The sequence below is a fragment of the Drosophila grimshawi genome, unplaced genomic scaffold, assembly GCF_018153295.1.
Source record: "Drosophila grimshawi isolate 15287-2541.00 unplaced genomic scaffold, ASM1815329v1 contig_311, whole genome shotgun sequence".
NCBI classification, from domain to species: domain Eukaryota; kingdom Metazoa; phylum Arthropoda; class Insecta; order Diptera; family Drosophilidae; genus Drosophila; species Drosophila grimshawi.
Genome location: NW_025063098.1, coordinates 11153504 through 11178871, shown reverse-complemented (window position 1 = coordinate 11178871; position 25368 = coordinate 11153504). Strand labels below are relative to the sequence as shown.

Below are 25368 nucleotides of genomic sequence, written 5' to 3'. Positions count from 1 at the left end.
ATATAAAGTTAAAAATTATAGCATTTAATCGATCATTAATTGAATTGGGCTCCTAGCGAGTGATAAGTTCTGTTTGCATTTTTGTTTCCATCGGCAGCTATATAATCGAATGCAATTCTCCTTGACTAACTTAATTTATGCTATTACATATAAATTTTTACACAAGTGTTTCATTATTTGTCTTTGTATAACAACTAGAAAGTGTTGCGTGCGCATCTGTATTCGAAATCAATACAGAGAATCGGGCATGAGTCGAAATCTACACGAATTGAACTCGGATATAGTAATACATATATACGATCTAATGGTACCGGTACCATCTGAAATTGATGTACTTAAAAACTACATGTAGCACGAATACGTCACTTAGTCACATACCATACTTTTTCTTTAAGTATGATTTGTATTAGTTTGTTGTTGTTTCTTGTTTATGTGGTTTTTGTTGCTGTTGTTTTTTTCATTCATTTTTTTTTTTTTTAAGTAGTAGTAGTAATATTTATTGTAATTGGTATGCATTAATACGTGATACGGACGACTAAGTAATCAAGTCGAACTTTGTTTGTGGTGTGAATCTTATGACCGGCTTTCTAACATTTACAATATTTGGATTAAGTTGGTAGTTCGTAGCTTACGGATTATGGATTCATGTATCTGTATTGTGTTACAAGCTAATCAGACATCGATATTTAAAACGTGGCACAAATCACAAATCAGATTTGTGGCAAGATCAAGATCAAGATACAATGATACGATTCGTTTTCATTTGCATTTCATTTGTTTTTGTTGCATGTACAATATACATACATTTATGTACGTATTCATTATTATATATGTATTTCATAATATATAAATGTTTAAACTAAATTTGCTAAAATTGTGAATTTTCTTTTGAACTGCTTTTGGTTTGCTTCGTCGTTTGTCGTCTTTATGTCTTTTTTCGGAGTCGGCTCATTTGCAACTCCAAAAGACTCTTTTTGTTGATGATGATGTCACACCCGTAGTCAAAGTCAAGTTGGAACTTGGCTTACAGCTTTCTAGTTTAAATTGAGCACATTGGTTATTCGAATTATTTATGCATGCATATATTCATTCTTCTGTGTGTTAGCTCAAAAGCAGATAGACCTTAAGCGCTTTGTAAATAATAATTTAAATAGCTTAGCTTCGATTTATCAAATTATTTTATTTAATTTTATTTTGTTTTACGTATTTCTGCATGCTTTCTGTTACACTAAGAGCAAATCCTTTAGTTTTGTATTAAAACCTGCGATTGTTGAAACTGGCGCATGCTTTACATAAATATGTATACATAAATATATACAAATGCTTAATAATAAATAATTTAATAATAATAATAATAATATATATATATATATATTTCTTTGTTTACATATATGTTTGTAATGTATATAGATTTTTTGTGGTTGGATTACTTCCGTTCTCATTTCAACAAAATTGGCAACGTTGTTACAATTGTTTTCTTCTCTTTATCATCATAAAACTAATTACGAATTTTGAATGCTCTCAGCTGGATCCTTTGTGCCAACATACTTAACTGTGAATTATACAACCAATCATTATCATTTGTTCTGTTATCATATTGTTGCAGAGCGAAAGTTTCTTAATTTTGTCAAAAGATGGAAATCGATTTGCAATGGGGATCACATCCGATCCCTTTTTGTCATTTTTAAAGCTATTTAGATGACACTAATGCAGCGGATCATTAGTGTGATTTTGAATGAATCGGACTATTTTATAATGAAATTACAAAATAAACACTTTTCTTAATATTTATCTGCAAAGGTATTTAATCTACGGCTTGCCGGAGAATCGATTTATTTTTGTTACGTTTGTTTCTCTGCTTGGTGTACGCTCTTTTCATAGTTTTATATATAATTTTAATAAATTGTCTAGGCATTTTTCACTTATTTATTGTATCTATATAATTTGTATTACATTAGAATTCATAAAGTGTACTTCTCTAAGAAGCATTTCATGCTATTCGTCGTATTGTTTTCAATTCTCCGCGTTTAATTGCTTTTATATTGACTTTTAAGGACTTTTGTTATTCCTTACAATGCTCTCCGATCGGATGTGTGACTATTAATTTACACAAATAATTACCAGGCTGATTTTCTTTTCACTTCTTCCATTTCTTATTTTTTTTGTTTTTGTTTTTTGTTCTTTTTAAAAATATTGTACAAACACATTGGACTAAAAACGAAAACAAGATTTAAAACAATTTACGCTACTCTTTCAACTTAGATCTAAAATGAAGAAATAATTGTACAGAGCAGGGTGCAAATATTGTCAACTGATTGAACTTAACAAATTCGGCACAGTGGACAACAACTAAAGAGAACTAATAACATGCAACGGGTTGGTTTTTATAAACTATACAATCAATGCGTTGTTCTTGTTGTTGTTGCTGCCTGGGGCAGTTCTTCACAAGGTGGTCGCGTTAAATTCCAGTATCAGACTGTTGGCAACTGTGGCCGTTGCCGCCGGCGGCAGCTCGACAGCTGCTGTCGCTTGTGCCGCTCCTGCTTGCAGACCAAGTCCAAGTCAAGAGGTCATTATCGACTTAACCGCATCATCGAGGCCAGCGGCCACACAGCTAAAATCATTTAGCTGCGCGTGATGCTGTTGCTGTGCCTGCGGCATGCCGTGATGATGCTGCGCATGATGCTGCATATGCGGCGGCTGCTGTTGCTGCTGCTGCTGACCCACCAAGTGATTCTGCAATAGCTGCTGCTGCTGCTGCTGATGTTGCTGATGATGTTGGTGTTGTTGGTGATCCATCAACAGATTACCACTGCCATCGGCCACTGCGCTCACAGCTGATCCAGCACCACCGCTGATGAGACAATCGCCCATATCCTCGCCCAGCTGACGTCGCCTACTGTTCGCCTGCTCCTGCTGGCAGCTGGGCAAATTAGCCGCTTGTCGCTGATCGTCCAGCATGCTGTCGCCCAAAAACGAGCCCAGCGAGAATTGCAACGAATCGCCGCTATTCTGCAGATTCAGGATGCTGTCAATGGCACTGGCCACATGCCGACTGATATCATCATCGTATTCACCAGTAACCACAGAAGCGCCCATATGATTCACATGCAACTGCGCCTGTTGCGGCTGTTGCAGTTGCGGTTGCATACTGTGCTGATAGTGCTGCTGCTGCTGCTGCTGTTGTTGCTGTTGCTGCTGTGGATCCAACATATTGGCAAAGGCTTGATGATTGGTAAAGCTATGTTGTTGTTGCTGCTGCTGTTGCTGCTGTTGTTGTTGTTGCTGCTGCTGCTGGTCGTTCATGAGCAATTGCGAGAAGGCAGCGGGACCATTAGTAGCGACAGCATCCATGCCATCGTGCATCGCCAGCATGTCCGCATCCAATATACCATGCTGCGCCACCTGGACATGCTGCTGCGTGGACATCGGTGACGATGATGTCGACGAGGTAGTGCACAGACGCTTGCTGCTATTCTCATCCTCAAGGTCACTGCTCGAACCCATAATCTGGCCATTCCAATGACGCTTCCGTGACTCGCCATTGACCAGCAGATTGTGGGATTGGCCATCAACAGTGCTTGTGCTGCTGGACATGTAGTCGCTATAGTGGGCTTCCATGCTTTGCATCCAGCGTGGATTGTTATTGCAGTTGAGCTCAATGTGATGTTGTTGTTGCTGCTGCTGTTGCTGGTGTGCAAACGATTGCTGTTGCTGTTCGCTGCTGTAGCTGGCATTGAAACCCGTATCCGGCGCCCAGATGTTTAGTTTGTTTTTGTGAGTCGCCACTGGCGATTTTGAATCACCGAAAATCTCATCCAGATTGGATTCAATATCGTGCTCATCACTGCTATTCTTCACATCCAAATGCACCGGCGACTCCCCAAACATGGCCTCCAGTCGCGTCTCCACAGACTTTTGCACATCCGAATCGCTGTTAAAGAACTCACTAATAGCCGGATGATGATTCGGTTGATCCGCTTGCATTGCCAGAGGCTGTTGGCGCTGTTGGCTGCACGACGAATTGCCAATGGGTACGTTGTTGTTATTGTTGTTGTTGTTGTTACCGGCATTGGTGCTGCTGTTGACAACATCGCCCGCACAGCTGCTGGTGCTGCTATTACTGCTGCTATTGCTGTTGCTCTGATTGCTCTTATCGATGCAGCCATTGGGAAACAGATCAGACAAATGATTGCCATTGTTGAGCATACTGCCAGCATTGTTGTCATACAGATGTTGCTGAGACAAGTGTTGCTGCTGCTGCTGTGGTTGCACTGGCTCATTGCTCATTAGATTCAGCTCCTTCTGCAGGCAGTACCAACCATCCTCGTGATCTTCATGGGCTAAACTATTGTTTTTAGCATGTTGTTGCTGTTGTTGGTGGTGCTGCTGTGGTTGCTGCTGCTGCAGGTGCTGCTGCTGGTGATGTTGTTGTTGCTGCTGCAGCTGCTGTTGTTGCTGTTCCTGCATTGTACTGTTCGAATAACAGTTCTCAGCATTCTTAGTATTTTCTGACTGCATTTTCTGCTCCACCTTCTTCATGATAAAACTGGGCGTCAGCTCCGACTCGATATCAAAATCGTAGTCCTTTTTGATATACTCGCCGTTGTCCTTGGAGCTGTTGAGCTGCTCCTTTTTCACAGTGTCGGTCAATGCCTGATTAGCATTGTCAAGCCATTCGCCATTGTCTTCCCGCTTGACCACTTGCTGCTGTTGTGACTGTTGTTGCTGCTGTGGCGTCTGTTGTGGTTGCTGCTGCTGCTGCTGTTTGTTGTAAGCCTTATTCACATCGGCACTATTTTTGAGCAAATCAAATTTGTCGACCACTTCAGCTGAGTGCGCTGCCGATTCCGAAACTCTTTCGAGTGGTTCCATTTTGATTTCCTCCTTCACTTTGGTGTCCAATGATTCCGCAACGATCTCAGTTGATGGCTCGAAACTTTGCTCCTCTTTGAGCTGCTGCTGCTGCTGTTGTTTCTCCAGCAGCTCCTTTTCAGCGCAGCGTATATCGCTGATCTCGCCCTTGAGGTCGTCAATCATCAGCTGCTGCATTTGTAGCAGCTCCGACGTACGATGCGGCAACTGCAAAAAAAGCAAATACATCAAATAATTGCTAAGTCTTGTTGCTATCTGAAATACTTACAGTTGACTCTTGCAGCAAAATCTCCTGGAATTTACCACTTAGCTGAAGGAACTTATCACGAAAGCCCAGTGCCGTTGATTCAAACTCTTCATCCTCATCGGAGTGCGGCTCTGTATCGTTCTCATGCATACAATGATATCTGTCAATAGGAAGCCAATAATTATATCAACTACTATTATTGACAAATGACAAATGCTTTTGAAACTTACCTGATAAGGCGTTTGACCGCCTCGTCCTTGGTACGAAATGGCTTCACATAGTCCGGCTTCAGGCAGCTCTCCTGATCGACCTCCAATTGGCGCACGAACCTGCGAATGGAATGTATTTTAATTCATTGTTCGATTTGATTTGAACGCATTGTATATAAGTTGGCCTCATTTCGTTAAAATCGGCTTTTTTTCAACCAACTACTCACAAGGAGAGGCGTGCGATTTTTGGTTTTGGTGTTGGCAACAGCTCCTCCGACTTGGGTGCTACGGGCAATGACGGCAAGAACACGGGCAACGCTGGCAGTGATGGTACAATTATATTGCTCAATGCTGGCGTTGCTACTACTGTTGTTGCTGCTGCTGTTGCTGCTGGTCGTCGTATCGGTGGTGGAGGGGGTAGCGTTTGAAGTTGCTGTTGCAGTGGCTGTTGTTGCAGCGGCTGTTGATGTATTTGCTGTTGTTGTGTTTGCTGCTGTTGTGGTTGATGTTGTGGTGGCTGAAACTGTTGCGGTTGTAATGGTGGCATGGGTAACATGCTGCTGCTGTTGTTGTTGCTGATGTTGCCATTGCTGATATTGCTGTTGTTATGGATGTTGCTGCTGCTGTTGTTGCAATTGGATAGCAAATTTGTTGAGCTGGCAAAGATGAGCGGTGGTGGTCCGTTTTTAATGCAAACTGGTGGCTGCGACTGCTGCTGCTGTTGTTGTTGTTGGTGCTGCGGCATGGACAACATATTTGTTTTTGGCTGCAATATGTTGACAGTTGCACTCGCTTGCTGCTGCTGCTGCTGTTGTTGGTTGACAGCATTCGCTTTGCTGCGACAATTTGATTCCTTCAGCTTTGCCTGTGACGTTGGTTGCTGTTGCATGTTGCAAGCGGACGCTGCTTGTTGCTGTTTCTGCTGCGCCAACTTTTGCTTGTTTGCCAATTGCTGCTGCTGCTGATGTTGCATGGGATATATATGGATGCGCTGAGCAACATTTTGCTGCTGCTGCTGATGTTGCTGTTGCACACTGATTGCAGCTGATACGGCTGCTGCTGGTGATGCAGTGCCAGTGGTGGAATGATTGTTTGGCTGTACCACATTAGCCAAAATAACACCACCAGCTGTTGTTGCTTTTAGTGCTTCTGCAGAATTTTGTTGTTGTGGTTGCTGCGGCATTTGTTGGAATTGTTGCGGCATCAAACTGAAGCTGCCATTCGCATTGGGAGTCGGCACCATGCCCTCCGGCGTTGGCACCTCCTTACCAGACGCCAATATGCGATGCTGTTCGGCAAACAATCGCTGCAATGCCACATTGATCTCTGCATCGCTCATCGGCTTGTTGTACATGGCAATTGCAGCGGGATCAATGTCCGGCGAGATAGGCAACGTGGGCACAAACGACTTGTTCTGCAGCTTGATGGTGAGGAATTGTATCTGCATTTGCACTGTCCGGAATACCTGCTGCATTTGCGGGGTTAACTGTATTGTTTGAACCCGCGAAATCGTATTTTGTTGTGGCGGTTGCTGCTGTTGCTGTTGCACGGGTTGCGGTTGTTGTTTTGGCTGCTGCTGTTGTTGTTGCTGATGCTGTTGTTGCTGTTGCTGTTGTAGCTGCAATGGCCCTTGCAATTGTGGGACAACAGACGTCGCTGTCACTCCACTGCTGCTGCCGCTGCTAACAACCGCACTGGGCGCCGATGTTGTTGCCGTTAGGCTGAAGCTGCCGCGCTGCTGTTGTTGTTGTTGCTGATGCTGATGCTGCTGCTGATGCTGCTGCTGTTGCAACTGTACAATCGCTGCCGTCGCGGGTGGTTGCTGCTGCTGCAGTTGTTGTTGCTGCTGCATGGGCGCTGTAACGCCCACCAGCTTGGTGCCACTCGTTGTCTGGAAGGGTTGAATGCTGTTGCTCATGATGGTCGTTGTTGTTGTTGTGGTTGTTTGGCCACCACTGGAGCTGACAACAACAATCATCTGCTTGCCGCTCGCCACATTGGGCTGCACAATTTGCACAGGATTATTGTTGGGCTTCTGCGAGAGCGGATCCAGTTTGGGCATCGGCTTCACCACACTGGCATTCTTTAGGCTTGCCATTTCGGCAGCTGTTGGCGTTGTTTTCGGCTTACGCACGGGCTTCTTTTTGGCCACGGCACCGGTACTCGCAGCTGTGGCTGCTGTGCTACCGGCACCGGTAGATTTCGCAGGCTCCAATTTTGCCTTGCTCTGATCAATGATGGGCGCCACATTAGCCACTTGTTTGGTGACCGTTGTGGTGTTCGTTGTGGTGTTGCTGGTGGTCGTTAGCGTCGTTGTTGTCGTCGTGCTGATGGGCAGACCGAGGCCATGCCCATTGCTAATGGGCTGTATGGGATGCACGATCTGCTGCTGTGGCGGCTGCAATCGCAATGGAATTGGCAATGTTGCCGTCGTCGTCATTACTGTTGCTGTCTGCTGCTGTTGTTGCTGCAGTTGTAGCTGTGAGGGTGGCAAGGGATTCACATCGTTAAAGTGCAACTGACCCAGTTGAAGGCACTGCGCCAGCTGCTGTGCATTGATGCCCGCTGGAGCAATCAACAGTCGCTCCGCAGGCCCAATCGATGCCGCTGTTTGTCCAGCACTGATGGCCGTTATCTGATTGGAGACACTGTTCAGACAGAATAGCTGCTGTGTGCTGGGATCTATGGGCGGCAGTGCCACATAACGTTGCGCACTATTTGCTAACGGTTGCGGCTGCGACGGCTGTTGTTGTTGTTGCTGCTGCTGCTGGGGTTGCTGTTGCTGGGGTTGCTGTTGCTGCGGCGGCTGATGCTGTTGCTGCTGCTGCTGCACGAGCAGTTGAGACGTTGTCGCTGCAATTGATGACACTTGTGGAAAGGATAAAATTTCGTTAGGCTTTGCGGGCATAATCGGTGGTTTCATTGTATTGGTTGCTGTGGTGTTTATGATGCTGTTGCTGGAGTTGTTGCTTAGCAGATTAATGGCGGGCGCGGTGGGTGCGGATAGCTTCCTGTTATTGGTTGCTGCAAAAGACAAGAGGAAAATTGTTTGTCAGAATATCAAATTGAACTGGGAAATATAAGATTGCTGTAACAAGTTCTACCAACTTCTACACTTACCTTTGACTTCTCCTTTGGGAGCTGCTGCTGGCAACACTTTGGGCATTTGTGGAACTGTTGCTGCTGCTGCTGCTGTTGCTGGTGTTGTTGTTGTTGCTGTTGGCAACAGTTGCTGTAGCGGCTGCTGCAACTGCAACGGTTGTGGTTGTGGTTGCTGCGGCAGTAGTTGCTGTTGCTGTGGAGGTGGCGGCGGCGGCGGCGTCGGAGCTGGTGGCTTGCTAATATCAACGCGTGTGGGCTCATTAATGATGGTCACGTTGGGCAGGGCGCCCTTGAGCAGTGCCTGCAGTATTAGCTGCGACTGATGATCTTGCGGATTGTTGGGATCATGACGCAATATGAGACGCTCACAATGCTCGGAAACAGCCAGCGTTAGGCTGCCCGTTAGTTGCGGCACGAGCGCCGCTGCCGAGGCTGGTGAACCCACCGAAATGGAAACATTACCCGGCATGCCTGTCAGCTGTGGCGGCAAGATAGTGGCGCCACCTGCCGTCGTCACCGCTTGTATTGGCGCCGATTGGGGTGGTGGTGGTGTCGCTTGTGGTATCGTCACCAATTGCATTTGACGTCCGTCACTTGACAGCTTTATGGTTGCTGTATCGACTGCAGCGGATGTTGTAGTTGCTGTTGCCGTAACTGACTGCGTTGGCTGAAATACGAGCTGTGCCTGCTGTGCAGAAGCTGCTGTCGTTGTTGCTGCTGCTGCTGTTGCTGGGGGCACAGCACCACCCATTACAGTGGCACCGGGTGGAAGTATGGGCATTATTTGGATCTTATTCTCAACGGCACTGCTGATGGGCAACGCTGACTGATGATGATTTTGCACCTGCGAGATTTGTATGTTGCCAATCTGGCTGGGCACTGTTGTCGGCGTGGTGTTGTTGTTGCTGCTGCTGCTGCTGCCGCTGGCAAGTCCGAGGCCATGCGGCAGCAATATACTGTTGGTTGTGCAGTTGCTAACGGGCGTTGTCAGTGTGATGGTGTTGACAGTATTGCTAATGCAGCTACTGCTGCTGCTAATAGTTGCTGCTGCTGTTGTGCTGTTACTGCTGATGTTACATAGAGTGCTGCTGCTGCTGATGATGTTGTTGTTGTTGTTATTGTTGATAATATTGCTGTTGCTGCTGATGTTGTTGATGTTGGCTAAGTTTTCTTGCTTCTTGGTATTGCGACGCACGGCGGGTTTGCGACGCGGCTTCACCGCTGCAGTTGAGGCATTGTTCGTTACTGCTGCTGTCGTTGTGGGCGTGGTCAACGTTATGCTCGCCGCAATGGGCGTCGGCTGCAGCGTCACACCGCCAATGGTTTGAGATTGTGCGCCCAAATTGAAACTAATCGTTGGCGCCGTCACCGTCCCGCCTCCTGTCAGCGGCTGTATGCTGCTGCAGATTTTGGTGGCAGCTGTTGCTGTCGCAGTTGCTGCTGCTGCCGCCGCAGCGGCTGCCTGCTGGGCGAGATGTTGCTGTGCCTGTCGCTGGATTTCCTCGGCGGTTGGCAGCCGCGGCGTTGATAGCGTATACGGTGGTACTGTTGCTCCGGCGGCAACGGCAGCAGCAGCTGCCGCCGCATCGCTTGGATCAATCTTGATGAGGATATTTGGTATTTCGGTGGCTTCGTTGACCGGCACCGGTGCCGGTATGGTCAGCGTGAAGGGCAGCCCATCGCTGCCGTTTTGGCTCGGTATGGAGATCATGATATCATTGGAGCTGGGCGCCGTTGCATTGACTGCTGCAGCAGTTGTGATTCCGTTGCTTATGGGTGCCGGCGGCGGTGGCGGTGGTGCTGGTACTGGTGGTGCTGTTTGTGCTTGTGGTGCTGGCAGTGCTTCCTCAATGTTGCCGCTGCCATTGGCTGTAGTTGGTGCGACACTTGTCACCGCATCCATGCCACCGTAGTCATCGTCATCGTCGTCGTCCTCAGTTATGCCGCAGAACTTCATCACATCGCCGAGATCTAGTTTGCCATTGCTGGCACGCTGTATGTGCGTCGGCGGCGGCGATGGCGATTTAACGCGTGGCGTTGGCGTTCGTATTGGCGCTGCCGTCGTCGGCGTCGTCATCGTTGTTATTGTGGGCGTGGCAGGTATGGCAATTTTTTGCAGTGGCGCTGGCGTCGTCGTCGTCGCTGGCGGCAGTTTCTTTTTGCGCTGTCGCGGCTTCTTCTTGGGCTCCGTAGTCTGAATTTGATGCTGCTGCTGCTGTTGCTGTTGTTGGTGATGCTGCTGCTGCGCCTGTTGCACCTGCGTTTGAGTCTGCTGCAACTGCTGCTGTAGCTGTTGTATTTGCGCCTGCTGCTGCTGTTGCTGCTGATGCTGCAGCTGTATAGTTGCTAGGGCTGCCTGCTGCTGCGGCGTTGGATGACGCATTGGCTCTGGCGTAACGGCCAGCGCTGGCGAGGATTGTGCGAATATGTCCGCGGAATTATTGCCATTGCTATTCGCTGAACCCGTACCTGTAGCCTGTTGCTGTTGTTGCTGCTGCTGTTGTTGTTGGTGCTGCTGCTGTGGCGGCGGTTGAGGCGTTTGGAAGGCGTTCGCTATCTGCTGCAGATGCGCGCCATTCAATTGATTCAGATTGATGGTGGCGCCACCCAGCGTTTGCTGCAATTGCGAAATGGCCGCTAGACCGTTGGGCATTTGAATTTGGGCAATGCCATTGCCATTGGCAGCCGCCGCAGCCGCTAACTGTAGATTCTGCAGTTGTGCCGCAACGCTCTGGCCCAGCAACTGGGTATTGATGGTGGCCGTCGTCGTAAACGGCTGAGATCGTGGCGTTTGCGCTGCCAGCGCTGCATGCAGCCCGCTTAGCTGTGTGCCAGTCTTGATGGCACTTTGGAATTGGCCGGCAGCCGCCGTCTGCTGTATGAGATTGCCCTGCGAGGAGACTATGAATGTTGGTGTGGCAGCCGCTAGCTGCATGGTGGCACCATTGGCATTCACAATCCGTAGTAGCTGCTGCTGGGCGGGTTGCTGCAGCTGTGGTTGTCCACGCGAGTTCTGTATCACCAGCGATGGCGTTGCTGTCAACTGGGGCGTAGGCGGACGCAGGATGAGCTGCACACCCTGCTGATTCTGTTGCACCAGCACGGGCATTTGATTTAGGAGCAATTGTTGCGGCTGTGCCGTTGTTGCAGGCAACAAAATTTGTTGCTGCTGCTGCTGCTGTTGGGTGTTGGCATTGTTGGAGGCGGCAGTGAGCTGTGCCTGTTGCGGCTGAGGCGACTGCGAGATCTGTGGCAATTGTGAGTTTTTGCTTTTGGGCAGCTGCTGCGTTGTAAGCTCCTGTTGCGGCTTGGGCAGAATCTGCTGTGGAGCCTTGCTCGCCTTCGTGTTGGCAGTGGAGGGCAACGCAATACCCGCATTGCTGGTAAAACGTTGCTGTTGCTGTTGCTGCTGCTGTTGTTGTTGTTGTTGCTGTTGTTGCTGTTGTTGCTGTTGTTGATGTTGTTGATGTTGTTGCAGATGTTGCTGCTGCAACGACGGCTGCTGCGCTGTGGCAATGAGCTGACCCTGCGGCCCCTGAATAAACTGAAACACTTGCTGCGTCGCCGGCTGCTGTTGCGGCCCGCTCGTGATAGTAAACTGCTGCGGCAGCATCTGTACGGCCTGAGGCTGTGGCGTTGGCGGTTTTATGGCCGCAGCGGCAATCGCGCTGCTCGGACTGGGTATCGGACTGTCTGCTATCAGCGGACTACTGCTCTGATACTGCTGGAACTGTGCCTGTTGCTGCTGCTGCTGCTGTTGTTGTTGTTGCTGATGATGTTGCTGCTGTTGCTGGCTCAGCACCGTGTTGGCGCCCTTTTTCGCTTGACCTTTTGGGCTACTAGCCACATTTGCTGTCGCAAACGAAATGGGCGTGCTGATTGCCGTTGCACTCGGTTGCCCATAGCCGCCGGCTACTGTCGAGCAGATTGAGGTTGGCGCCGCTGCGCTGGTGCTAAAGATTTGCTGCTGCAATTGCTGCTGCTGCTGATGCTGCAGTTGTTGTTGCTGCTGCTGCTGCTGGTGTTGCTGTTGTAGTTGTTGCTGCTGCAGCTGTTGCTGTTGTTGCTGCTGCTGCCCAGTCCGTTTGTTGCCCTTCTGCAACAACAAACAAAAATGAACATTTTAATAATCAACAAGGCTTTGCTCCAATGCATATGAGTTCAGTAGTCTAAGGGACCCACAAGGGAATTCATAATTTAGGTTCATAGCTTAAGCCAATAACTAACGCATAATTATGTTAATACTAATATTTATTCTAACTACTAGTTGACTCGAAGCCTGATTGCCTTCAGATAGGCATATATGGGAAGCTCCCAGAGGTCTATTTTCCCATTGTCTATGTGAGGCTATTTGATGTGTGGTTTGGTTGAATGTAATAATGCGTCGACAAGTGAATACTCTGAACAGCAGTCTCTGGTTTGTCTCTATACTTGCTGTGTGTACTCAACTATTGCATCACATTTGTAACGTTTTACGTTGTGTGGCAATGTATATCTTACGTTATCGGTTATCAGTGCTCCAGTTTGATAGGGGATCTTATCTTATCAAAATGATAGTAAGCGATTCACAGCACAATTCATAACGTATATGTATGATGTACATACCTTGTTCAGTTGAATATTATTGGAGCCGACGAGCGTGGCGTTCAGCTCAGTGCCGATTGCATTATTGTTGTGACCACTGGCAGCGGCGGCGGCGGCGGCTATGAGACCGCCAGCTGTCACGCCAATGACCGTCGTCGCAGCGGCCGGTGACTGTGAAGGACTCGGCTGAAAGACAACGGTGCCGGCATTGGGACTGCCATTTGTGAACTGATGTATGGATTGTCGCCTGCCAGGCGTCGCCGCCTTGCGCTCCTGCAAAAGCAAAGCAAAGAGCGGATGATGTTCGTTATTTTATGATTAATGGATGGAACATAATCATTTTATGAAAATCATTGCAATACGTACGTGTTCCTGTGGATTGCTGTTGGCGTTTAATGCGTTGCCACCGGCTACGAGCACCACATCCTGTGGGAATGGCGATAGCGATGGTGATGGTTGCAGGCGTGGACTAGCTGAGATCGATGGTGATGGACTGGGCGTCAGAAACGGACCCGGAGGAGACAATATTCCTGCAAAGACACCATCATGAATTAATAATCATTCTATGTATGTATTTTATGTATTTATGTATGTGTGTGTTGTATTTAGGGAAGAAGTGCACTTATTCATTGTATTTATTGGGCCACCATTGACCCACTAATGGCCTGGACCCAGTCGTGTTTATTATTGCCCGATTGAGAGTATCGGGTAACCAAAAAGGGGGACGCACGCGATTTGGTCTCCCATAATGAACAGCAAGCAAGGAAAGGCATAAACATCGACAACCATTTGGGGGCAGCAATCTTGTACGTGACCAAAGCGCAACTGAATACTGCTACCACTAAAGAACGACAAACAACACAGCAAAGCAGCAGCAGCAGCAGTGTCTCGCAGATACACACACACACACACACACACCCACAGACACACATTCAGATACTTCTAAAGTGAGTAAAATTGCGCGCCATTTCAAAGTTGTTTATTTTCGAGACTGGAACGCTTCAATTTGCCGCCGGCAGTGCCAAATACCCCCCGCTGCTCTCCTTGCTCAACAGTTGGAGTTGCCGTTGCTGCTGGCTGCCTTTGTGCATACAAAACGAGGCAACTTAACACATTTGGAGGCACCAGCTAACCAACCAACCAACCAACTCAGCTGAGGGGAATCGTCGCAAATACTCACTCACGAATTTTTTGGAACGTCTCGGTGGAGAGGTCCACCAGTAACCGAAACAGAAACAGAAACAGAGAGCAAACCAGTTTCATTAGTGCTTGAAAAAGTTCTTTGCACTTCTTCATTTTCAAATTGCTTTGCACTCTTTTTTTGTTTTGTTAATACCCTACAAGGTATGTTTATTAAGAGTATACACATATTAGCTAATCCTTGAGATTCCAGGATTGCTACGTTAATTGTTAATTGGAGTGAAATAGACAAATAAATCGAGTAATAAGTCAATGATTCACGTTATTCCAAGGCAATTAAGTTATAAGTTGATAAAAAGCATTAGAATTTTAAGTGTAGTCTACAGATTGCGGAGCGTGTTAATATATTTTCTAGTTCATCACTTCAGCCACAGCACTTTTATTAAGTAATGGTATTTCTGTTCTGCTGTGTTTATGTTTTGTGAGTTGTGCGTTCGTTTCCCATAACGTGTTTTTGGAAAATATTAGCCAACTAGCAATCATTGGTTTTGGACATATTGATTCAGGACTGCGTTGTGGCCAAATGAAGCCCTTTTAATTGCCAGAGAACTTCCGAACTTAATGTGATCTACAGCAGCAGCTTCTAAGCTGGACGAAATGGAAATCAGTTTTGAAATATATACATAACTTAGAGGCGAGTGCGTGATGTAGTTTTTCAATTAAGAGTTCAACTTTGTCGCCGCTTTTGCTCTCGCAACATATTGTTGCCGTTGATGCTGTTGTCATTTCAATGTATTGTTTACAAAATGTAATGAAAAACCAGCAAACACAAAGCAGGCGAAGAATTTGCATAATACCCAGAACATGGGGCGGCTGTCCTGTTACAACTATTGAGCGAAGAGGCGAACCATTAATTTGAATACGGATAAAATGAAGCTCCCTGGGCGTAGGGCGAAGGAGGATTGGATAAAAAATGAGAAATTACGGATAAGGCGGCGCGTAACAGAAAAAAACAGCAAACAGCATGGCGAAGGCGTGTAGGGCAAACGAGCCACAAATACACTCAGAAAACCAAATCACCTGAATTTTAGAAATTCGGCATACTTTTGACTACAAGAGAAAAACCTACTACTTTACTGGGATATCAAGTAAAATGACTTCCCACTACGCTACGCGAACTATAAAGCAGCCAACAGTTAAACTCTAATATCAAAGCTGAGCCAGTTGATACTTGTTTCCGAAATAAGTAAGAAATATATTTCTGAAACATATTAAAAATGTGGTTGTACATTTTTTTGATTTTATGAAATTCGAAATTATTTCTAAAAACAAGAACAATTTTCTCATTTTAGGGCATTGTATAAAAATACAATTTTTTCTGAGTGTAGGCAGAGGCATCAAAGAAGCTACTCGTCTCCAACAGCTTCTACATGAAGACGCTGTCAGCGATTGGAAATTAAAGTAGGAGTCGAGGCCAAAGCTACGGCAGCACCCCCCTGCGCCTACCTTGCCCCGCTCTGTGTAAATGTGTGTAGCCATTGCCGCCATTATCGACAGCAAAACAAAGCATAAGAAGAATTTAACAAGCAACTGCCGCCCGTTTACAGCTGGCTCAGCAAGCAGCGGGAGACGCCGTCGCTCACATCATTCAACATGCAACATACATACACATACAAATACAAATACACACATATAAACACACACGCACGAATGCATACACATTCTCATCCACATCATTGCGCTCTGCGAAATTGTCCTGGCAACGTTGAGTTTCATATTTTTAGGCACTCGGCACAGTAATCTTCGTCGTAGGCAAAGCTTCAGTCGACAGACGACGGCAAAGCAGTCAAAGACGTGTCGACTGTGCAACAGAGCGAACCGAGTGAAGAGGTGGGGGAGGGGAAGGCCAAAGAACGTTGCCAACAGCAACGTAAATCAAAAGCCAAGCCGCGCCGCATTCTCTCTCAATAACAATAAGTATGTGTGTGTATCTATGTGTGTGTGTGCTGGGGAGAAACTACCTAAATACAAATAAACGTACTTATGGATAAACGTGCCCCCCTCTCGCACAGTTTGTTAGATGTGCAACAAACTGTATCGAATTAAACTCAAATCAGGTGTGGCACATCATCTATAAAAGGTAATTTTTTCCAATATATAACGATAACCAATCAATTATCATTTTACAGTCAATTAATAGTCATGTCAGAAATGTGATATTCATTTCATTAGCTTACAATTATGCCTTATTGTTTGTTTCATATAATTATTAATGTGGAACACTATTCAAAAGTCTCATCTCTCTAGGTTCTTTATTTCAAATATACCATGGAAAGCAGGTCAATCAAAATCAATCATTAAATTTGATTAAGAACTTTATTTTCACCAAAGCAAAACCTTATAAAATACAGAATAGCTGTTTTGATTTTGATTTTTTAAATTTACTTTATCAAAAACTCCCATGTGAATTCAAACTCAACATATTTATTTAACTGTTTGGCTTTCGCAAAAGCAGAAGCAGCCATATACGGAGGTATTAGCCAGTCAGCAACCATCAAAAACATTAATACCACAGAACCTGGATATACATCACACATACATGTACACAAAATGTATCTGCACACAAGTGTGTAAACACGAAACTAGTACATATGGTGAAAAACATATTTTCATGCTAAACAAAAACCACAAATGCAACTAGCACACATAAAAAACAAATACAAAAAAAATTAAAATAGAGAGAGGGAAAAAAGAGCATGAAAAACTAAGAGCGACGAACTTGAAATCAATATAGGCTCACTTGCTTTAGAAATGCCAAATTATCTAAATCTGAATATAAATAAACCAATTTCTATTTTTGGTTTCGTTACAAGGAAATCAGCAAACTAATTTCATCAATAAAATGTACATTTATCTAGTTCAAGTAATCCTGTCATACGAACTTAAACAGTTGCGATACATGTAATATCAATTCCTGAGTACGGTTTCAATTTGTTACAAATGTGTGGAACCCTTCGCTTCGCATACCATTACGCATAAAGAGTATAAAAAGCAAAGCGCACATCGAGAAAAAGATGTACACTTGATATGCACGTACATACAGCAGAGATACTCAAAAGTTTGGCCAGCCGAGACGCAGATGAACGCACGGATAGACGGCAACGACGAATGGTTGCACGGACGGTTTGCTAGATGGTTGAAATGTTTGAAATGGAGGGATGGATGGATGGATGGATGGTAGTTAACTGACTGCCCCCGACTGCATGGTTACCCGCCCGCAGGCCCCCCCTGTCTTGGCTGCCAGCCATCTACTTGAGTGTCTGGCGAGAACAGAGGCGACGCCGGCTCGGAGGCAGAGCCAGATGTTGCCACATTATTTTGCATTTTGTGCAGAAGCATAAAAACTGAGCCAAGCAGCTTGTGGCAGAAACAGGCACAGGCGCAGGGGCAGAGCCAAACGGCGGCTGGGCGCGCAGCGAGATGAATCCTATTTACAAGGCACAACTCTCTGACTGACGCTGTACAGTCAGTGTGTGTGTGTGTATGTGTACCCCGTCTGTGTGTGCATTTGCTCGAGAGTCTGAAAGTTCCTTCTGTGTATCTGCCGCTTTGCTGCCTGTCAAAGTCAGTAAAAATTTCGTTGGAACAAAAAAAAAAAACAGAAAATAGGGAGCTAAAAAAAAAGAAGGAGAAAATGGTAAACTGAAAAGGTAATGGAAAGTGTATTGCGAGTAGTTTTTGCTTTTTGTTTGTGCCCCCGCTTGTGGCATCAGTCAGTCAGGACGTCGACTGTTACCACAATCATGCCCTGACTAGCAGTCTATCCTCCACTCCTGCCACAGATGGGTTTTTAGCTCGCCTTCAAGGCATTTGGCTTTTTAAGCAGCATAATTGAATTAAGCCAAATGCGGCAGAAATGGCGAGCAACGCTGACTATGGTTGCAAGCAGTCGACAGACACAGATACACGTATCTAAAGATACATACTAGTCAAAGTTAGGAGACAGTCAACTCAAAGGGCTTGCCGCAAAAATGTTTCTTTCTTTTTGTTAACGTAATCTAATTATGCATATTTACTTAGCATTTATTAAGCCGAGTCGGCCAACTGCATAAGCGGATCACAGTACTGTCAAATAATGTCTTGTTTATTTTGCTAACAATATTTTGAAGTGTGCTTTTTAATCTCCAACTTTAGCACCGAAAGAAAAAAATAAAATATATGTATATCGATTATGTTGACTTTCAAAGAGAGAGTTTGACGACATCTCAGCAGTATTTACTCAACAGTAAAAACAAATAATGCCAAAGACTAAAGTATCGCTACATTAAATGTATATCTCAGTCTTAGCACAGGAGCTAAAATTATTTGAAGGATTTTCCAAAATCAAAAGTCATTCAATTTCATATCATTTAACAAGTGTGGGATTTATACTATGCGATCTAATCAAGTTATAATCTCTTAGTGTAGAGCACACATTTTGTTTTACGATACCGATATATAAAATGTACTTCGTTGAGTAACTTTCCAAATGATATTCATAAAAGTCGAATCAAAATTATTTCGGGCAACATTCGTGTCACTGACAAGAGAGTTTCAGTTAATGTCGCGCATAACTCCCCCTGGTCCCTAGAACCCAATTTCAAAGAAAAAATATTATTTATTTATATGCAGGCACATACACACACACACACAGACACAGTCGAGAAGCACTCACACACACTCAGGACACTCGAGTTGCAAGAGCTGACTGCTAATGGGAACACAGAGCCGCTATGGAGTTTGGTATCCGAGCCGCGTATGCGTGTGTTGTTGTGTATGTGTGTGTGTGTGTGTGTGTTATGCTCTCGCATGTTTTATCGTTTCTCTCTTGGCTTGTTTGTTGTGCAGCATCTTTGTTGTTTCATTTATTTAGTTGACTGGCATATAACCTCAGCCACGCGCCTTCTCTGCCCCGGCTAAGTAGGAGCCAGGCAGGCAGGCAAGCAGGCAGGAGGAGAGTGGAGGAGCGAAGCGAGGCGCCTCCCGACTGTTGGCTGCTGTTTCTATTGTCACAGTCTGCAACAATAGCGAAACGAAAGAAACGAATAAACAGCCGTCGTCGTCGGATCGACCAACCGACCAGCCGTGTGACAATTCGACCCCAAAAGGACCAGGCTCAGAACGGGCAAACACAGAAAGCAGAAACAACAACATCAACAACAACAATAACAACAGGAACAACAACAAGGAGTTTTTGTCGTCCTGGTCGTGTATATGAACTGTTGATGGTGTTATGGCGATATGTCGCTGACTACCAACTGGCATTCAAGTCGCTCCTCCCTCCTTCCACAGTGCAGCCAAGTTTATAAGCAGCCGGAGCACACAGCATACAAAAATGTTGCTTGTGCAAAAAAACAATGAGCAGGCGGAGGCAGGCAGGACAGTCTCCGATGAGGCAACAACCAAGGACGCTAGGGGATAGCAGAGCGGGCTTGTGGCATGTGCAAAAAACAACAACAACAACAAAATGTATATATACATATAAATATATATATATATAAGACAGCATCTGAAAGCTGTGGATAAAAATGAAATAAAAATCGATAAGTGTAGGCACATTTGAATGGTTCGCCTGCCTCGGCTGTGGTCTGATGTAGTTTGGTATACTTTGGTCTGCTTTGCTTTGGTTAGGTGATTCCGAATGTGGTGCACAGGGCAAGTGTGATGAATGGTTGTGAAGTGAAGAAGTTGCGTGAGGCAAAAGGGTCTGCTACAACTGTGTGCTCGATGAGTTTGTTGTGTACATTTGTCCTGGTTTGTTATAACTGCCAAGCAAAAAAGAGACACCCACTCATTGGCTATATATACACATATAGGTATGTGTATGTATGTATTATTTGCTTGCTAATTAGATACATTTTGTACGCCCATTTATGGCGACATTAATCACGCAATGACGATGACTATAAAAAGCGTGGTTCGCGCAATATAACGCATACGACATGTGAATTTAATGCTTGCCAATTGTCAGACAGGACAGCAATCAGTTGCTGCAATTAAAATTGTATTCTGCTTGCTTTCAACCACCCACTTCTGTCAAAGCCGCGCAGCAGTAATCCACTCGAGCCAAATAACTCATGTCTCGAGTGATGTTGAAATGAGCTTTGAGTTTTCATTTGAGACAAGGTGAGTGGTGGCAGGCGGTATGTTGTCTGTGGCATGTATGTATATACAAATTACTGCTCACCGTCGATGACACCAGATTATTATTATAATAATCATCAAAGCAAAAAAGAATGCAACACTTTGCCATTTATTCATCCGTTCATTCACTCTTAGACTTAGGCAGATTAGCCTAATTACATTCCGTAAAGATGAAAGCAAACTCTCCCTAATTGCACTAAACTGCGCAAATTATTTGATTAAAGCTTTGCAACATTTATACAGCACATCCCTAAATGATTTCAGTTAAATTATTCATTTGTCTGCTTTATTAATAAGTTTGTGAGCCAAAGACTTAAGTCTGCATGCCATTAAATTGGCTGAATGTGAAATGATCTAAAAATGGCAGATTTGCGGTCTGTTTCATAATTATCATTCATAATTATCCTTCCGAGTCTTTTCAATTACTTAATTAGTTTTCTAAATGAGAAATTAAACTTTATTTAAATCAATACTTAAGATTATTCTTAATAAATCAGCATGCTTAATCCGATTAGCATATATAGAAACAATGATATCACACGAACACAAATAATCCAATTTAAATAAGGATCAGTTGAAATGCAAATAAGTTAGTTTCTCCTGGCCCATTTAATTTTTGTGCTGACAGATAAAAAGTTAAGCTTGAAGTTGAGTATTTGTTGCAAATCGTTGCAAGCATAAGTTCAGTATTTACCGATGGCTTGGCTCAACTCTTGTGCAAGTTGTTTTTAATGTAATTAAAAGGGGTGGCAGACAGACAGACAAAAGGCAATCATGAATAGATGTTGATATAAAACAGCAATTGTATTTGCCTGCCGCCTGCCGCCCTCAACAACAAAAACAAACACTGGGCGGCGTTGGCAATCAAATTAATTTATTTTATGCATTTCCAGCGCCCATTTAATGGGTGTATGTGGCGGGTGATGGGGGTAATATAGCCCTTACATGTACAAGCACACACAAACACACGGTGAAAATGCTAACTGTAAGGCGCATTAAATATGCATTAAATTGCTATGGGAAATGTGCCAGCTGATGTTAACAGGCTGACAATAACTGCTGACATTAGACTCTGTAGCAATGCCAATAGTAAATGGGCAGAGTATTTACAATTAATCAATGCGCAACAAAAAAAACAACAAAAACAGCAACAACAACAATCGCCATGAGTCACCCATCTGAGCGTTGTGTTCAAATCAAGAATTTGTCAAGTCATGGCATAAACACATAAGCAACATTACACATACGCACTGTGTGACTGCCAAAATATCAGGCACTCTAATAGCTGCTAACTTATTGCGAAAGTGATGAAAACCACAAAGCAATCGATCCACAATCACAGCTGTAGCCAAAAAACACATACATAATTATTTATATGTATGTATATGTATATAACTATATATAACGTTAACACTTCACGCATCATTTCACAAATATATAGAGGAAAAATATGACTGGTTCATAACAATGTGCGTGTTGCACATTGACTCTTTGAAATTATTGAGTGGCAGCTTAATGATGCGGCTTGCAGTCAACTGCAACTGACAGCGCTTGGGTTGTGCTGCAGTTTTAATTAAATATGCTAATTAGAAATCAAAGTCTAAGCTGCCCTCAAGCATTTATTTCATTGGTTTTTGGTAGAGCTTAAAATTCTGAATTCGTTTCTGTCAATACCAGAGCTGAACTCAGTATTATTATTATTATTGCTGCAGCATCAAAATTCTATTAACACATGCCAATAAATATTTTTGGTTTTAAGTTTAGTTCTCAAACGAAGACAGAAGTTGTGAGCTGCACTTTAAATCGCTTTGATTTATTTATTTGTCTGCATCAATAAGTTGAGTTCTGACCAATGTTCAGTTTAAACTTTTATGATCAAATAATACGTCTTGTTCGAAGTATTAAATAAACATGTGCAACATATTCTTGGCCACTAAGAAATTAGTTTTGCAAAATTAAACATTAAAAAAAATACAAAAATATACAAAATAAGTTGCTTTTAAAAACGATATATTTTCAGGAATTGGAAATTCTAGATATATTTTTTAAAGTTATAAGAAGCTTTCAATTAATGAACAAATTTAATGCAGATTTATCGTAAAAGAGGTCATTCTAATTCGAAAACGACTACTACTACTACTTCGATGTTATGTATGATTAACAGTATTTGCTGACCAATATTCACCGTGATTTATATTTAAGCACATGTTGCTTGAAAACCAATTCTTACTTTCCCCATGTATTTTTGATTAAAATATTTAAAATAAAGAATGGTTTATCAATCATGCACGCATGCCACATTCTTATTACCGTGAAAACATAAAGAAATGAACCATGTAAATTGCCTATCAGATTCCCAAAAGCAACAACAACAACAAGAACAATAAAAACAGCAACAACAGTGTGTTTCCTGGAAATCAGATGGCCTCTTCTTGACATCAATTTAATATGCCTATCAATTCTAGTGGGTGCTGTCAATTTATAAATATGAAAGCGACGCCTCAAACTCAACAACAACAATAACAAAAAAACACAAGAGAGCAAAAAGGGAATTAACTGTAAATCAAAGCAACGACAGGGCTGGCTGGCCAACAAGTTGAAGCAAGCAGCATTAATATTGTGGCTGGCTCTCACAGCAAAGTGTGAAGAAGGGCAAAAATCGAGACAACGACACTCAACGCACTCAAGAGCAAAAAGAGACACAAGTCGAGGCAAGGCAAAGAACGACCACAACGATATCAAAGCACATTCACAGGTAGAAGAAGGTATCTAAGCGATGGACTCGCATTTGCAGAGCCATGCTTGACTCACAAAATACATATATATGCGTGTGTGTGTAGCTAGATAAAATACCTACAGATACATATACCACCAACGAGGAGGCAACAACAACAATAGATGAAAGAACGAAGAAAAAAAAGTGTATCTACATCTTATTTGTTTTGCCTTTCCGCGGTGCGAGAGGGGGAGGAGTGTGGTGAAAGGAGCATTTTGGGCAAGGGTGGGAGCAGCAGCGACTATGACTATGGGGTCACACGAGCGCGCATTTCTTCACAATTTACGTCGTCGTCATAGTCATCGACATTCCTCTTGTTGTTGTTGTTGTCGTCGCTGTACTTCTGCTGTCTCTGTGTACGTGTATGTGTTTGTATGTGTGTATGTGTCTATGTGTGTGTGTGTGCGTATGTGTGTGTGTGGCGCTATTGACGTATCTGTGTATATTCCTAAAGATGTGCCAGCAGCTACAATAATAACAACAACAACAACAGCAGTCCACAAACATCATTTACACGCGTGCTCTTTCTCACACGCACGTTGTTTATACTAGAAGCTGGTGGCGCAAGGGAGAGCGCGGTGCTGAATAAGTGAGTATGAGTGAGTGAATGTGTGTGTGTCTATCTGTATGTGTGTGTGTGTGTGGGTGGGCATCTCTGAGATACTCACTAAATATTTGCGGATAAATGGTGAAAATTTTGACTGCTTTTTATGCACTGCACAAACACGAATAAAATTAACTTGACGACTTTGCGCGTTTGATTTTGATTCTTGTTTTATTTGGCGTTAAACACTTCCATTTGCATTCTGCAAACTTTTATTTATTCTTTTATGATTTGTTTTGCACTCAAACTTAGAGGCACACGGGCACACACACACACACACACACATAAAGAGTCGCGCGCGCGTTTTGGCCAATTCAATTCAATTAATGTGTTATCAAATTTGTATGTGGCAATTAACGACTGTGGTGTGTCGCGACGGCTACAACAAATAGCTCCAAAAACTTTATTACACAAAAGCGACAACTAACATCGAAATATGTTGGCAAGAGGCGATAGACGAGATGAGTGAAGACGAAACGAGAGGAGACGGGACGAGACGAGACATTCATTGCGACCCCGGCACGTACGTAAGACTAGTCGCGGTGAAATCGCACAAAACATTTTTATATCCCTACAGTATCCTCGTGGATGTCCTCGTTGTGGTTCGCGTCCTCATCGTTATCGTTGCTGTCGTCGTCGTCGTCGTCGTCGTTGTCGTTGTCGTCGTTGTTGTTGCTTCGCGCGCGTCGCAAAGAATGAGAAGAAAAACTCAGCGCGCGACTCAAGCCGAAAAACAACACAAGAGCGCAAAAAAATCATAATGCGAGAGCGACAGCGACACCAAGAGAGAGCGCACGCAGCAAACCGACTCACCGTCGAAACGAACGAAAGAACAACAACAACACAACGTCAGCGATGCGGGCTAACAGGCAAAGGTGGAGGACAGACGTGTGTGGTTGCAGCAGCAAACACGTAAAATCACTTAGTACCTCAAAAGAGCGAAACACAACACAAGAGAACACACAAAACCAGAGCAACCTACCTACAACAACCAAACAACAACAATAATTGTAGCGATGTCCGGACAGCGTTGCCAGATTGAATTGACGGCCACGGCACACAATAAAACAGCATTTGCTAACAGCTGCCTATGCTCTCAAATAACAGGTGGGTAGCTCTGTTTTGCATGCATCCACAAATGCCGTTTTTCATTATTGCCATTCAAATAATTCGGATTTTGTACAGTTTGTTGACTTACGTGTTGACAAATTGTATAAGGAGGTGTGAGGCATCGCATTGCACATTTAAATTAGTTCATTTCATATTCTTCACACATTTATTTACCTAGAAAGAGAAAATTTGATTCATTTGATTATTATTTATTGATAATATTAGAAATGAAGTAGGCGTTAATAAGTCAAATTTCGGTTAGTTGGTGCTTGCTTATTACCAATGGACTGCTATTAATTATTATATTTACTCTAATTGAGTTCGATATGAGTTTTTTTCCCCATCTAATTTGACCCAAAAGATGCAGATACAAATTAAATACGCCAAGGGAACAAAAACTTTCCTACCATAAACCAAAAACAAAGTTGGAAACTGCAAACAATGCAAGTTCAAGACTTCATAAATCAAAAATTTCAAGTGCCAACGCTGCCGCCGCCAACAAAAACAAAAATCTGGCAACATTCCGAAGCACACTCAC

The 25368-nt window shown here is 44.1% G+C and overlaps 1 protein-coding gene across 1 annotated transcript; it reads right to left on the bottom strand.

The window, feature by feature from the left end:
- Positions 1–1383: 1383 nt before the first annotated feature.
- On the bottom strand, positions 1384–24967 carry LOC6564285. The gene is made up of 11 exons (XM_043215187.1): positions 24919–24967; positions 13384–13547; positions 13039–13290; positions 12497–12529; positions 8606–12421; positions 8452–8524; positions 5559–8355; positions 5353–5451; positions 5144–5282; positions 4459–5082; positions 1384–4380 (listed from the first exon to the last, which is right to left on the bottom strand). The coding sequence occupies exons 1-11, from the start codon at positions 24962–24964 to the stop codon at positions 2563–2565; spliced, it is 9861 nt and encodes a 3286-aa protein (XP_043071122.1). The 5' UTR covers positions 24965–24967; the 3' UTR covers positions 1384–2562.
- Between the last annotated feature and the right edge of the window lie 401 nt (positions 24968–25368).

What these genes read in the sequence shown, in the direction of transcription:
- LOC6564285 (XM_043215187.1), bottom strand. Translation starts at nt 24,964, where the DNA reads ATGTGCAATGCGATGCCTCACACCTCCTTATACAATTTGTCAACAC. An exon ending in GGACTGGGCAGCAGCAGCAA is followed by an intron (nt 12,422 to 12,496) that starts CAACAGCAACAG and finishes CAACTGCAGCAT; the next exon opens with CAGCAGCAGCAGCAATTGCA. An exon ending in GCGGTCAAACGCCTTATCAG is followed by an intron (nt 5,283 to 5,352) that starts GTAAGTTTCAAA and finishes TCCTATTGACAG; the next exon opens with ATATCATTGTATGCATGAGA.